Source organism: Geospiza fortis, unplaced genomic scaffold (assembly GCF_000277835.1).
Source record: "Geospiza fortis unplaced genomic scaffold, GeoFor_1.0 scaffold344, whole genome shotgun sequence".
In the NCBI taxonomy this organism is placed as follows: domain Eukaryota; kingdom Metazoa; phylum Chordata; class Aves; order Passeriformes; family Thraupidae; genus Geospiza; species Geospiza fortis.
In genome coordinates, this window is record NW_005054584.1 from 497,632 (window position 1) to 513,283 (window position 15,652).

The 15,652-nt window shown below is 41.6% G+C and overlaps 1 protein-coding gene across 1 annotated transcript in view; it reads right to left on the minus strand.

The window, feature by feature from the left end:
* The window catches only part of TANC2 (tetratricopeptide repeat, ankyrin repeat and coiled-coil containing 2), a 142,836-nt gene that overhangs the window by 78,434 nt on the left and 48,750 nt on the right, over nt 1-15,652 (minus strand). The window contains exon 6 of the mRNA XM_031064389.1: nt 3,318-3,425. Within this exon, the coding sequence (XP_030920249.1) occupies nt 3,318-3,425 (108 nt within the window). The remainder of the gene's footprint in view (nt 1-3,317; nt 3,426-15,652) is intronic.

The window sequence follows — 15,652 nt, forward strand, 5'->3', positions numbered from 1 at the left end:
AAATCTTCCAAGAACCTCCTTATAAAGTCTCTGCTATGTCACAGAGTCACAGAATGGTCTGGGTTGGAGGAAACCTTTTAGCTCATCCAGTTCCACCATCCACTAGACAGGTTGCTCTAAGCCCTGTCCAACCTGGCCTTGAACATTTCCAGGGATGGGAGACCTGTGCCAGAGCCTCATTACCAACACAGGGAAGAGAGAAGGAACTCCTTCTCCACCAGGGACGCTTCAAGTCAAGGACTGAAATCTGAACATCTGCAACTACAAAAACATCTACAGAAACATGATTTGACTCAATGATCCTTGTGGGTCCCTTTCAACTCAGCTTATTCTCTGATAATTCTAGTAGAAAGGGGTTTTTCAAAGTCATAGAACAGCTTTTTTTTGCCATCATCTTAGTTGCAACAACTATAAAATATTCTAAATTCATTTTAGAAGATTGATTAATTTTTAAATATCTACATTCTTTTCTCTATACAATGAATGTAATAAAAAAAAAAAAAAAAGAAATTATACCAAGCTTAAAACTTCACTATTTGTGCTTGGTATTAGAATGTCCCTCCATGATACCACTCGGTATTGTGATCTTCTTTCTCCTTCCTCGGCATTGGAACGTCGGGAGCACGTCACTCCCCCACACTGACTCACACTGAAGATGTCACAAGCAAATCTTCCCCCCAGCAGCATGAGGGGCACTGCAGTTGCTCAGGAAACCACCTCCCTGGAATGTGCTGAAATTTGCCTGAAGCCTTAAAATAAACATTTTGATACTGAGCAAAATTTCACCTCTCGGCATCTCAAATTGAAATCGTTATTCCTATATATGTAGAGTAGCTAATGTTCTCTTTTCTTTGTTATTTAGTATTTTAAACTGCTTTCAAGTGTATAATTAATTACATTTTTTGTCAGGGATCACATTAAAAACCATTCCACCTCCCCTCCATTGCCAGGCAGATCATCAGCCTAATTTTTTTCCTTCTTTCAACTCACACCGTTATTCTTGGAAACGCTCGGGATTTAGCACTGTGTGCTACATCTTCACAGGATGCACACATTTTAGAAGAGGGTTAATATAAGCCTAGCACAGAAGAAAGGAGTGGTATTTCCTTGGAAAACTGATTCCAGGCAGGGCCTGAAGCATTGCCATGACCCAGAGTAGGACTCTTCCTCCACCTTCCCATCAGGAGCTGGATGCTTTATCCCCCTTGGTTCCTGTGAGTTGACCACAACTCAGTTCTTTTTTTCTTTCCCTCTTTACACAAGGATCCTCCCCCAACCACCTACTTCTTCCAAGGTGGTGAATCTCAAGCTTGGAATCCAGCCTTCCAGACCAGCAAAACCTCCAGCCCCCACATTACTGCTACTTTCACAGAAGGATCCATGAATTTGGGCAGTTTCTTCCATGAACAGCTTCAGAAATCCTTCCCCAATGGATTCTATCCTGCCCTCTTCCCCTGCCTATCCCAGCTACCAATATAAACCTGGCCACAGTCCCTGGACATGACACACAGGAAGAGAGCAGCTCCCTAACAGGTCCCTAGGGTCACATTTAAGGAAACTGAAACAAACTGAATCCCCAACCTGCACTTTCTACCCTTGACTCCAAGTCCATGCTCTTCCCTGGCATGTACTGTTCTGCTCTTATCTCATTTCCCTTTTCCAAGTACACCAAGATGGCACTTTGGGACATAGTCACACGGTGGCCTTGGGAGAGCTGGGTTTGCAGTTGGACTCGATGGCTCTAAAGGGCTTTTCCAACCTTATTGGTTCCACTGTGACAACTCTGCCACTGTCACTTTTTCCTTCCTTAATGACACTTTGTGTTCCTTTAATGACACTTCAAGGCAGTACAAAACTCCACTTTTCCTTTCAGATCACTAAACTATCAGCAAGAGAAGGAGATCAAATAGCAGAAAAAAGAAATTAAAGAAATTGCAGATCCCATTGTCAAAGCTCATCCCGGGGCTTGGCAGGAGTCCTGCCCTCCAAAGCTCTGGAAGAGGGGAGGCACATGTCTGGGTGCGGGAATGTGGAATTTATGTTTTTTTAATCTTACAATGCAATGATAATTCTCTGTGGATGCAATCATAATAAGTTTATAATTATTAACAATTATAAACATGACAGTTGAAGCCATTCAGTTAGAAAAAAGGGCTGCAGCAGCACAATTTTAATTGTAATTCATGATGACTGAAAAAGGAGCAGCACTTTTCAAGGCAACTGTGGTCTCAAATTAGGCATTGCCAAGCACAGGAACTGTCTTTTGATTTTCTGAGACAACTTCTCTTTCAGACAATACATTCAAGAAAGCCCACATTCAAAATCTGGACAACATTCAATTAATTCCTCCAATTTTGAGTACTCTACAAGTTCTACAAGTTCATCAGCCACAGGAATAAGCAACACCCTAATTTCACAGTCATTTATTAATATGATCTTGGCGACTGTAGCTACAGATTTCAGAGGCAGATGTCACACATTTGCACACCATTTCAACATAATAAACATTCTTTTTTCCATCCAAAGCCTATAGTGAGTATGGTTCATTATCAAGGAAAGCCAGGGGAAGAATCTGCAGAATTCAGCACAGAATCCGCCAAAACACTTGCTGATGTTTTCAGCCTTCTCCCAGCACCTCCACAGTCTCTAGCCTTTCCCAGGTTGCCACTTCCAAGTGGAAATGATACTGAGCTGCAGATTCCAGGCACTCACATGTGCTGGGTTTGCTGGGGCTTGGGGGATTTAGGTAAAGCCTGCCCGAGCTGACAGACATGAACAGGACTGAGCCAGGAAGGGACATGACCCACTTTATTTATTTTTCAACCAGAGGCCTCAAGCAACATGTATGCATTTCAGAGCAACTGCTACAGGGTACATAAGTTAGAAGGTATTTCTTAACAAAATAAAAGTTAACACCCCAATATTCTCGGATGCAGGTAACAAGGTCCCACAGTTTTGCTTTAGCTGATTTAATGGTGTTTCTGAGACGTGGTTTTATTCCAGCCTCTCTGCAGACCAGCATTAAAAATTAAATTTAAAGCGAGTATGTTTATTGGCTCATTTTTATCTCCTCAAAAGCAACTCTAGTACTAGACTTTCTAAATTATTCTGAGGGGAGAGCAGCCACATGCAAAATTGCAAGCAACAAATGTAAACGGGCAGTTATCAGAAATTAATGCTTATTCAAATTTCCAAGTCAGTGAAACTTGGTTAGGGAAGGTCCAACCAACCATCTAGCCAAAGGAGCCATATTATACATTTAAAAAGTCTTTCTGCCTGTTGCCCCTGTTTGCACAGAGCCTTTGCATGCAGCTTACCAGGGCAGAATGCATCAACGTCCAGCTTCTGGGCAGAGAGGGTTGGGGAGCCAAGCTCGGACTCTGGGATTCGAGGGCTCTCAACAAACTTTGCTTTCCTCAGAGGGGCTAAAGGAGAAGGAGGGGGAGAGAAAAAGAGAGGTCATGAGTAAGGGAAATAGCAAGCAACAGATGGAAGCACTTAACTAAACGACACTGTCAGACTCATATCAGGTTACCTTTTTTTTTTTTTTTTTGCCAGGAAAAAAAATTATCTGCATTCTTTACAAAGGAGATGGCTCTTGGTTAAACTTTCAAACTGCACAGGCTGACTTTAAAGTGTGTGAACACTGAGGCCCATTCCTGGTACTCTAAAACATTTTATTTTCTCCTATTTTATTAAATTTTTTTAGAGGAAGCAAATGAGCCTAGATCCAGCCAGCAACTGTGGAAAAGCAAAGATCATAGAGACATACACAGAGGCCATCAGGTTTCAAGATATTTAATTGTAAATATCTGAACTGAACACATAAATACTATGTTCAGTAATTGTTTCCTTGAACATAAAATTTGAATTTCAAGACAGTCTCATTGTTGGACCAAACAGGTTTGGTGTTCAACACAAAAGAGCAGAGCAAAGCTAACACTGTGCAAGCCAAAAAGAAGCACTCCACTTTTATCCTTGCAAATCCATAAAAGATCAAGAGACTTAATAGAGGACGGGGAAAAGGTAAAAGTGTCTGTAACAAAGCATCACTGACCACTAGTGCTAGAAAAATGGGATTTTCTCCACGTTTTAACAGTCTGAACTCTAAAAGACATGAAATTCTGTACAACATTTTTTGGAGTAAAATTAATAAAAGTGGTTTAGTAAAAGTCTTTAAATATATTCCAGACCAGAGAAAGAGAATTAGAGAAAAAGTTACATGCAGAGATTGTCATATTGCAATACCAAGTTAAACTCTCATGCCCATTACAAAGAAAGGCTAATTTGAAAAGTCCCTCAGCACTGATTCTGGGGGTCAGTGGCTTCTGCCCCTCCATTTACATAATTTATCTTTATAGTTCTCTGTCTTGCAAATTAAATTTGGGATCTGCAGCTAAAGATTGGGAGGTTGCTCTTTTGCTTCTCTGTAATAAAAGCTCAACAGGTCAGAGAATGATCTCTGAGGCAGCAATAAATTTCTTGGTTTTAGGGAGTTGCTGTGGTGCTAGGAAAGGCTGAGAAGGTCCAAGGATGGGGAGCCTGACAGACAATGCACAACCAGATCACTCGAACTGAGTTACACATTAGTGATCCCAGATATTTTTTTAAATGGAGTGTGCACAACAGAGATGCAGCTTGAGGTGTGGTTTTTCACTATAAAGTCCCTGTGAAGCAGAAGAAAGGCGAGGAACCAACCCCCCCATCTCTGCACCAAAACAGGTGTGCTAAAACCCCTCCTCCTCTCTACCCCCTCATGATCCACCTCAGGAGATGTGCTGAGGGAAAACAGGTACCACACTTCCATTTTACACACAAAATCCTGCATGAATATGAGACAAATTGCCAGCACATTCCCTGCAAGACCATCAGGGCCGGTGTAACAGGAGCCCTGCAGGGCAGGAGGAATGTGAGAAACTCAGGAAGATAAGGACAGCCTGCAGCCCCTTCTCCCCCCATCCCACCGTGGTCATGGATGTGCAGCACCACTCAAACACACAACCTGATGCTAAACACTATGAGCCAGCAGTCAATTCTATATAATCCCCCCTGGAAAAAATCCCACATGTGCACACACAAACACCCCACAGCCACAAACTGGCCAACACCCGAGAAAAATCAGTCCCAGTAACAATCTTGTTTTCATTACATCAGGATCTGGCACATTTTAATATTGGAAAGACTATTGCTATGGCTTGAAAATTGTTTAAAATAATAATTCTGCACTGGTCAATCCTTTAATATTTAGTTTGTAATTGCAGTTTTAATAAATATGCTTTACCACAGTCTCAGTAACAATCATTTCTATAATATATATTAAAAATAGCCTGTCTTTTCTTTATAATTTCTGGCTGACACCAGGACCATATATCATCCCATGCACATGTGGCAGTGCTCACCGTGTTCTAAAATACAAAACTCACAGAATTTTCAGAGTTCAAGAAATGTTCATAACTGATGGGATTGTCACTAGAAGGTTCTGCACTAAAAAGTAGTTTTGAAAAGAGGAAGGAGAATTTTAATAAACATGGAGAGGGCAATGTGACCACTACCCCACTTGCTGTGTGGACACACAGGTCTGTGGAAGATGCAGGACCTGCATGTTCTGACAGATCTGCATTGAACAGCTCACCTCTCACCTGTAAGGAAGGAATTGATCTCCCATTCCATTGGGTTTTATTTCTACATTTACTCTGGATCTCTTTTAGTCCTCACTGAGGTGCCCATTGCCCCACTAATTCCTGCCTTCTCCATAGAACTGACTGATGACAGCAGATGTGGCTCATGGATCCACAACAAACTGATCCACCATTTTTTCTCTTTCCATCATTTTTTCTCTTGAGAGCAATAAAGAACATCATATCCCCAATGTGGTGAAATCTCCATATACTGCAAGTTCAGCCATACACATCATTTTAATGCATTTCATAGCATCACAAAATCACAGATTGCATTGTGTTGGAAGAGAATTTAAAGCTCATTCAGTTCCACTCCCTGGAACTGGGCAGGGGACACCTTCCACTACACCAGGTTGCTCAGAGCACTGTCCAGCCTGGCCTGGCATCTATTTTATTATGTTTTTGTTCCCTCAAAAGCATGACTTGAGCCTTAAAAACACACTTCCACCAGCCAAGACACACCATGTCACCATGACTCACAGACAACAGTTTACTCTAAAAGGCTCAAGTCAATACAATCCTCTCCATGTAAACACAGTTGGGAAAAATCACAGAAGGAAGAGTTTCTGTTATTACAAATACTCTAAGTGTGGAAAAGACAAAAACTCCTCCTAACTCACCCATAACCCGATTACAGGAAAGGAGGATTTTCACGTACAAGAATTAAGCACCTCTGACTCATGTTCAAATGAAGATTATCCTGACAGATTCCGATTTGGGCATTAGTCTTCTACTAATAAATAACAAATGGAAATATCATAAACTCTAAAATCTGGTTTGACACTCTACAGCCAAATGTTAATGGGAAAAATTGATCTTCTTATAAAAGTGGCTTTTCAAGGCACAATGGTTTGCCTTGGTCCTGAACCCCTTCCTGAGAGCAAAGGCAAATCTTATGATCATAGTCATGGGATGAGCTTCTGGCACAAATTATAAAAACTAACAAAAGCATGAAACAATTGTTTGAAGTATTCGGTACCTGCTCAGTCCTTTAGGCCTCTTATTCCTGTAAGGATTTTCTGTATGAAACTGACCAACTCCAGGTGTTAAACAGCATGAAAATAGCCCTTCATGTTACACAACTGGAGTTTTTCTGAGCACTGAAAATGATGTCTTCCAAGAACACCAAGGAAAAAGGATGACTGCAATAGGCAGTTATAAAAATATAATGAATTGAGTAAAGATGGCAGTCACTAGCAACGCTGGCTTTCTAGAACTGCAAAACTAGGATTTAGTTCAGAAAAGCATGTTGATTACATGGAGACTAAAGTCACAACCTTGTTCCTGTCACCCAATGACAGCCCAGGAGCTGATGGCTGCAGCCCATGATCTGTGTCCACCTCACAGGCCAGTCCTTGCCCAATGGCTTGATAACAAACATGTTTCCATCACATAGGAACTGACTTGCTACTACTAAAGAAGGAACTTCAATTTCAATGGCTGAGATGTTATTTCAAACCAATACTGCACATTTTTGGGGCCAGTTCTGCAGTTCTTAGCGATATTAATCCCCACTGTTGTCCAAGCCAGCAGAACAAAACTGAAAATCCTTCTGTAGATGCAAGTAAAATTCTCATTTGACTTTGCCAGCAACTCTTCCTTCACGAGGAAAGTGATGCTTATTCTGGAGTAGGAATTAACCATGTAATGCAAAACACTTAGCAGGGCCAGCAATCAGAAAATTTAATTAGCCGGCTCGTTTATGACACTTTCTGCAGCAGGTTGTCTGTCTTCCAGAGGGGACAAAGTCTGTTCTTTGTGGGAGTGGGGGGCCTTGGCACAGGGTGCCCAGAGAAGCTGTGGTTGCCCCATCCCTAAAGTGTCCCAGGCCAGGTTGGATGGGGCTTGGAGCAACCTGGGACAATAGAAGGTGTCTCCACCATGGCAGGAGATGGGACCAGATGGGTTTTAAGGTCCCTTCCCACCCATACCAGGTCTGGGATTCTGTGATACACTAACACTAGGGAAAGGATTTCGCTAGTAACTGCAATGTCAGCAGCCTGACTTTTTAAGACTCTCTTTAAAAACAGGGAGCAAACTTTGGAGGCTTAGATTTAAAGAGAGGAAAAGTGGGTGCTCATTGCATCCTCCATTGCCATCTTTCATTCATTCCAGAGCCTGACTCATGTTTGGAAGTGTCCCAGCAGCTCTGCAGTGCTGTGCAGAGCTGACTTTATTGAAGTCTCCCTCGAACTGAAATGTTTTTAGTGCTGCAGAGTTATTGATCCATGGAGCTCCTGGAACAAATAACTGTCACATTCAGCACAGCTGCACAAAACCCAGCACACAGGAGGGAGCAAAGCTTCATCACCCATGTCCCAAAGGACCCTTTATTTGGCTGAGGTAAGAGCCATAAAGAGGAAATTATGGACCACATGAATATTTTTGCTGTGGCATTAATCCTGGAACCATAAAATGGTTTGGGTTAGAAAAGACCTTAAAAAATGACCCAGACCCACTCCCTGTCATGGGCAGGGACATGTTCCACTAGACCAGCTTGCTCCAAGCTCCATGCAACCCAGCCATGAACATTTCCAGGGATGGGGCAGCCACAGCTTCTCTGGGAAACCAGAAGAAATAATATACCATCTGTGTGGAATAAGGATTTTAAGATATATATATATTTTTTTTTAAAAAATTAAAATTAAACCAGTGACAGTACATACAATGAAGGTTAACATCCTCTTTACATAATCCAGCATTATTTTATAGAATGCATTGTGTAACAGTTTTTTCCTCTTCTATTATTTGAGACTATAAAAGCTTTTTAAATTACATTCCCCAGCCTCTCTCCTCTCATCCCACATTATCAAAGCAGTGAGGGCAGGGCAGCACAGAAAAGTGGTGAGAACAATGTGTGGTCTGGAAACATCATACTCGTTCCAAAACTTTCAGAAAACATGTTTAGTTTAGGAGATAAGACCCTGAAACAAGAAAATGGAAGGAAACATAGGTGGAAAGAGGAAAAGAATAAATAAAAGCAGGAAGAGAGTTCAGCAAGCTGGTGATGGCAGGACAGCAATGGGAAAGGAGAGCTCAAAAAAGCAACTACATTAATGCAGAAATTCTTCTTTAAACTGTAGATGTCTGTAACACAAAGGTTTTGCCTATTATTGCCCCTGAAATTTATTCTTCCTTTGAAAAACTGAGGAATAACCTTCTCCAAAGCAGTGGATTCTGCAATCCCATGGGACCACAGAAACCTCTTGGAACATTCTTTCCTCCTCTCTGTCTCTCTCCAGATGAACAAGGCACAGAAAATAACAGCAAGAATTCAGTGACCTCAAAAAGGAACGAGTCTTCTGAAAAAGTATAATTAAACCAAATTATTACCTATCTAACCAAGATTATTACAAACCCTCCCAAATAATTGATCAATATGATTTTCTGTCTGAATAGACATCCCTAATCAATGCTCAGGGGAGAAAATCACCTGGTTTTGAAAAGGCTTATATGAATTTTAAATATATGTAGAATATATTTAAATAATACAGACTTCTGCCTGAGTGGTTCAATAATGGCAATACAATAATGCTTACAATACATTTATATATTCAGAGAGAAAATAATTCCTCCTAAAATACTAACCTGGCTGTAGTCTGTACTTCCAAAAGGAATTTAGCTCAATCTCCATTTTGCTTATTATTATAAACAATTTTCTGTCATTCAGAGAAATGGAACAGTGATTTTTCCATCAAATTTACCACTGCTGGAGACACCAGCCAGCAAAGTCCCCTCCCCCAGCTCAGCCCAAAGGGTTTTAGAGCATCCCAGTGTCAATCTCCTGAGCAGATGCTCCCTGGACTACTCTGGCAAGCCTCAGGAAGAAAGTTGCTCCTATTATTGATCCCAATAACAAAAACACACCCTCACTTCCCCCCTAGATAAGGCTTTTTTCTAACATGGGCTGCCAACAAGTCTTTGTTCATGTAGGGGATAGCTTTGAGGAGAAAGTTATTTAATTAAAATATAGACATGGCAGGAGGAGGAGATGGGATTTTCCTCTTCCCATCCGAACTTATCAAGTCTTTTTGGCTCCCTGGAGTTGTGGCATAATGTACACTTCTCCATGTCATTTCCCATCAAAAATTCTTCTTTTCAGCATCTTCTGAAGCCTCTTAGAATTGCCTTTTTTAGCAGAAATTCCTCATCTGTGACTCAAGGTAGAACCCTGTGCATGAGATGAGGAAGATGAAAGCAGAGAAAGGAAGGCAGCACCACCTGCTCCAGCTTTCTAAGTCATCTTATTATGAAAACAAGCAATAAATTTCTGTTGCAGTCACTCTTGAAGTTTCAGGCTTTGTTTGCACTAAAAAAATATAAATAGAGTGACTGGAGAGCTGGGACTAGGGGATGAAACTGCATCATCAATATTTCAAGCCTACGTTAAGACCTGCTCAAATACCCCAAAGATCCTCCCAAAGACAGAAACAGGGTAGAGCTGGAGGGGAAAGAATTCCTCAACCCCTCATATCCCTTTCCGCACAGTTTTATTTCATTAGATGTTAAATTTAAAACACAGGAGAGGAGAATACTACAAAACACAAGTACTGAATTGCATTGTTCTCATTCAATCTCCTACTGTCCTGGACTTCTTTCTGTAATTCAGTGACTCAGATATTGCACTGGCACTAAAAATGAGGAAAAATGTCTAAAAAGGACCTAGATGTACTGTAAAGGACATTTAGTCTATAGAGAGCAGCAAAGAGTTCTGTCACTTCAATCAAATTATAGGCAACCCTGGTAATTCGCTGGTTAGAAGGAACCTGTTACACCAATTTCTAACAACGCTCAGATTTCAAGCTAAACTTTCAAGCTGACAGAAATCAGAAACTAACTAAGCATCTACTGAAGCAAACGCATTTCCCTCTGTCTTGCATGAAGCTGGCAAAGCTCAGGGAAAGCTGCCCAGTGCCACTGTGCCCCACCTTGTGTCTCATGGGGCTTTTTAAAATGGTCTGTGCTGAACATGCCAGTCAAATCCTTTCTGGACATTGACAAAGCTTAATTTAGCTCAAAGCACTAGAAAAAGATAAAATATCTTTAACTGATGATTCTTCCCAAAGAAGAAAAGAGCAAGTGAAATACAAACAGTTCTGAAATGCAGTTTATCTCCCTAGTGTTTTACTCTCTCACACAGCTCTTCTAGAACAGCTTCAAGGTCCCTTCTCACCCAAACCATTGTGCAAATTTGTGATTCTCTCCATCTTTCTTTACACTGAGATGTGTACACAGGAAGCTCTCCCTGCCCATGGCAGGGGGTGGAACTGGATTCTTGTTAAGGTCCTTTCCAATCCAAGCCATTCTGTGACTCTGTGGTTAACTCTGCCCCTCAGACCTCCTCCTATTAACACGTTCCACACACACACCAGGCCAACGGGTCTGCAGCTTCCCAGAGCTCCCTCCAAGCCCTTTTTAGCACTCGATGCCACAACCAGCACCTGTCAGCTGCCTAATGCTAAGAGAGTTATAAATGAGCAGTTATCCAGCAGAGAAGTAATTCAGCACCCTTGGCCACCTCCTGCTCCTCACGCTCAGCCCAGTTTGCTTTCATGACCTGCTCTACCTTCCCAGACAAAGCTCTGCCATCATGTCTCTGCAGTGCCTGTACACACTGGGTACCCACTGCTCTGTAATTAGAGCAGTAAAAAATTACAACCTGCACGAGGGGGTTTGGAAAGGAACTGAAAAAGAATAACAAATGCACTCTAGACAGCACTGCAAGAGTGCTGCTGAAGTATTTTACTAGGAGCCAAGAATGATCAAAGGTAGGTATCAAATTATAGCAGCAAATTAAACTGGAACAGGAGTGGCAGGGCAAAGGCCAGCAGTAAGCCTAAACTGCACGTAAACAAAATCTCATTCATTCTCCCACCATATCCTTAAGATCAAACCAAGATATTGTAACCATAAAAGAGAGAAGAGTAAACTATAAAATATCTGACCATTCACAGCCCAAGTAATCCCGAGTTAGAGCACGTGAGAGACTGGATCCTGTTCATTATATAAACCACTGTTTATGACCAGGACTACACAGTTACAAGCCAATATAAATTCACTCCTTGATAACAGCATTTTATAATAAAGGCAAGAGATTAAGAACAGCTAAGATAATTTTATTTCTGAACAAGTCATCCACGTTTTGTGATGCTAAAACTAATTTAGTTGAGTTAGTTGATACCACCAGAGCTGTAATTACATTGACACATATGCAAAACTGTTCCATTCATATGAAACTGGATTTAGGATCCCTATTGCTCCACTGGTAGCAGCGTCACAGAATATTCTATCCTTAAAACGAATATTCTATCCTTAAAATCCAAACCTCCTGCTCATCTGGCAAGGCACAAGCCTGAATTAGCTGAATTTGTTTGTTAACACTTGAAAAACTGCATTATGCTGCATTTACAAGGTGGGTTTTACCTAAGAAAATTGCTAATGCAGCCATCTGTAGTTTTCAGTGATTTTTTTGCTTTTCCAATTCTTCATTTTCATGCAAAATTAAAGGAGCTGTTAGAATTTCAGTTTTCAGTAATTCTTTTCCAATTCTCCATTTCCTTGCAAAATTAAAGGAGCTGTTAGAATTTTCTCTTTTGAGGAGCGATGACTGCTCATCATCCTTTCCTTCCACAGAGGAGCAGGGACAAGGACACATGTCATGCCTCAAGGATTTAATTGAAATATCTAATAACCATGAGATTATTTGTGTGAACACAGATGGTTGAAGCAGGCTGTCACTGACACAAGAGTGCCATGCTCCTCATCATGAGCGGATTTAAGACCCAACACTTCTCTGAGGCTTTGGTGCACACGAATCCTGTGACACCACCCATGTCCCAGGACCAGGGGACACTAAAGTGTAAATAATGGGAAGGCAGCACTTACAGGGCCCCTTTCCAAGCTGAAAGGACTATAGCCATGACATGCAACAGGGCCAGGACCATTTATTGACAGAAACACACCCAGCTGGTGACTTCCCTTCTAAAAAACCACTTTTCTCACTTACACCTACTCACTTCCATGGCTGAGAAGATGAAAAGAAAAGCATAACAGCGATAAAACCTGTTTTGTCCTAATCCTGCTTTCATCTCTGCGGAGGAAATGCTTGTAGAAATTTCAAGTTTAAGCCTTCCACTGCAACCAAAAGGATGGGGATATCTTCCACTAGCCCAGGTTGCTCCAAACCCTGTCCAACCTGGCCTTGGACACTGTCAGGGATGGGGCAGCCACAGTTGCTCTGGGCAACCTGTGCCAGGGCCTGCCCATCACTGCAGGGAAGGATTTCTTCCTAATATCCAATTTAAACCTACCCTCTGCCAGTTTAAAGCTGTTCCCCCTTATCCTGCCACCACAAGCCCTGGTAAAAACTCCTTCTCCATCTTTCTTGCAGCTCCTCTATCTAGGAATCTAGGACATTTATCTAGCTCCAAGCTATCTAGGAATTACTGAGCATCAACAGCTACTCCAGGAAAATCACCACAGAGCAAGGAAGGAGAACTGCCAAAGCAATGGTCCCGAGCCAAAGATCCAGCTCAATCCTCAACCTCCTGTATGGTTTGAGCATCAGTCAGGGGATCTGTGATGAAAACTTGGCATGTGACTCTACAATGACCCCACCAAGACCCTGTTCATGTTGTGCTGGAACATCTCATGCGTGGCATCATCCCAAACTTGGTGATAAGACCATGAGTTTAACTGAACCTGATCAAGGTTTCCCGCATGGTTAGAGCCAGCCAGGTACAAATCACATCAGAAAATAATTTCTGCAAAAGTAATGCTCAATGTTTGGGCGTGTGACTCAACCCAACACCTCTGTGTGGTCATTCCCTCTTCACACAGGAAGAAGTTTCCAAAACAGGCTGTCCTGTTGTGACAGAAGTAGGAGAAGACCAAAGAACGTGCCCAGCTGGAGATGAGGCCTTTTCCTTAGAAAACAAGGAGCCCAAGAGAATGAAAGGTCTTATTCTACATGAGTGTATCCTGTGAATGCCTTTCTGCTCTCAAGTGCACAGGACACCTCTGAAGGCACGTTCCAGGAGTAGGAGGAAAGACGTAGCCAAGGGAAGAGTGATGGCCTGATTTAACTCCACAGGAGGCTTTCTACACCACCTCCTCTTGCTATAGAAACCTCTTAGCTATGTCTAAAAATTAAAAATTCTCACACACCAGAAGTGTAATCGTGACAGATGCTCCATTTTGTGCAGCCCCAGTGTGAAATAAGGACAGTTTCTCTCTCTGAGCATCTGAAAACCCATGGAGTTAAAATGCAATATTTTTGCCTTTTAAACACTATCTACACTAGAGAAACTTTTGGGGTTCTCCCTTTGTTTAAGCATCTACACAAGTGTCTGAGATGCAGAGCTATTATCACCTTTTCCCAGCTCCAGTGCTGTGATGACATGTTTACCACATCCTCTGCAAGGCTGAGCATTCCAACAGCCTTGATGCAAATAAAAATAACCTTGGGAAGAGCAAATTCTAAAGGTTCTGCAAAAACTTCACACCACCACCAAGGGAAAAACATGGGATTTTCTGCATATCTCTACTGCAATTTCTGCTCTGTCAAAATGAAAGACAGTTGGGTGTCAAAATAAGACAGATAGGGTTTGTCTTGAAAACAGCACTGAGGAAAATCCATGCTAGAAGTGGTAAGTGTCTTTCAAAAGCCAATAAATATGATATGCCAGCTTTTTCCTTCCCTTTATTTAAGAAAATAAAAGTTACATCCAAACTATCCTGAAATTAATGCAGAAATATCATGAGTTTGACAGGTCTCCAACAAACAAAAACCCTTCAACAGAGGATTTGGTTTAATTCCAAAAATTACAAACAGCCACACTATTTATCTGAATAAATTTCAGGGACAGTTTTGGAGTTCCAAAAAATTTAAATCAGAAATTTTCTCATTTCCCACAAAGAATTACGTTGGTTTAATAGAAACAAAAGTCCATCTGTGAGTACACAGGGACACATTCACCCACCTGTTTCATCTCTGCAAGCCCAAATGGTTTCCATTTGAGTATGAGCCTGTCAAAACAAATCACATGTCCCAAAATAATGGACGAAGAATCCCAAAAATGGGTAGCAAGAACTGACACACCAGGAAAAATATACTCAGCATATGTTATTGTAACTGAACGAGGATCCTCCTTCTCCAGCAGGTTTCATTGCTGGAGACAGAATCCCAGAATCACTGAGGCTGGAAAAGACCTCCAAGATCATTGAGTCCAACCTGTGCCTGACCCTCATCTTGTCTCCAGTCCAGAGCCCTGAGTGCCACATCCAATTATTCCTTGGACACCTCCAGGGACAGGGACTCCACCACCACTCTGAACAGCTCCTTCCAGTGCCCGACCACCCTTTCCACGAAGAAATTCTTCCTGAGACATCCGGATTAGCCACATTAAGAGCATAAAACAGGACCCAAAATCCAGATGGCCAAAGCACAATGAAAAGTTGTGTGTATTTCAGGTCCGTTTTTAAAAAAGGGACAACTCAGTTATTCTGACAAAACACAGGTTTTCTACTCATGAAACCTCTAGGCAGACAGAGATTGCAAGGGATCAGGGAGACTTCAAGAGAACATTAATTATGCCCAGAAAAAATATATTATAGACCTGGAACCACTAAAATCTAATGGCACTTTCCAGGTAACTGGGTCCTTGGCACTGCTATGCATTCTGAGACACGGGGCGGGCCTCCCACCAACCTCCACTCCTACACAGGAACAGGAATTTCAGATCAGTGTCATGCTGACAGCATGACAGAGAATTCAATGAAAAGAAATGTAAGCCCACTGCAAACACTATGGGATAAAAATACTTAAAAAAGAGCAAAGTCTCTCCTGACACCAACAATTTAAAGCACAATATCCTCCAAAAATTAGCTTCAACATGAGCATCAGGCACTTCAACAGCTTTTCCTCAAATTCTACCTTGGTTATGATTGTTTATTTACTTTTATTTCTAGAAGCA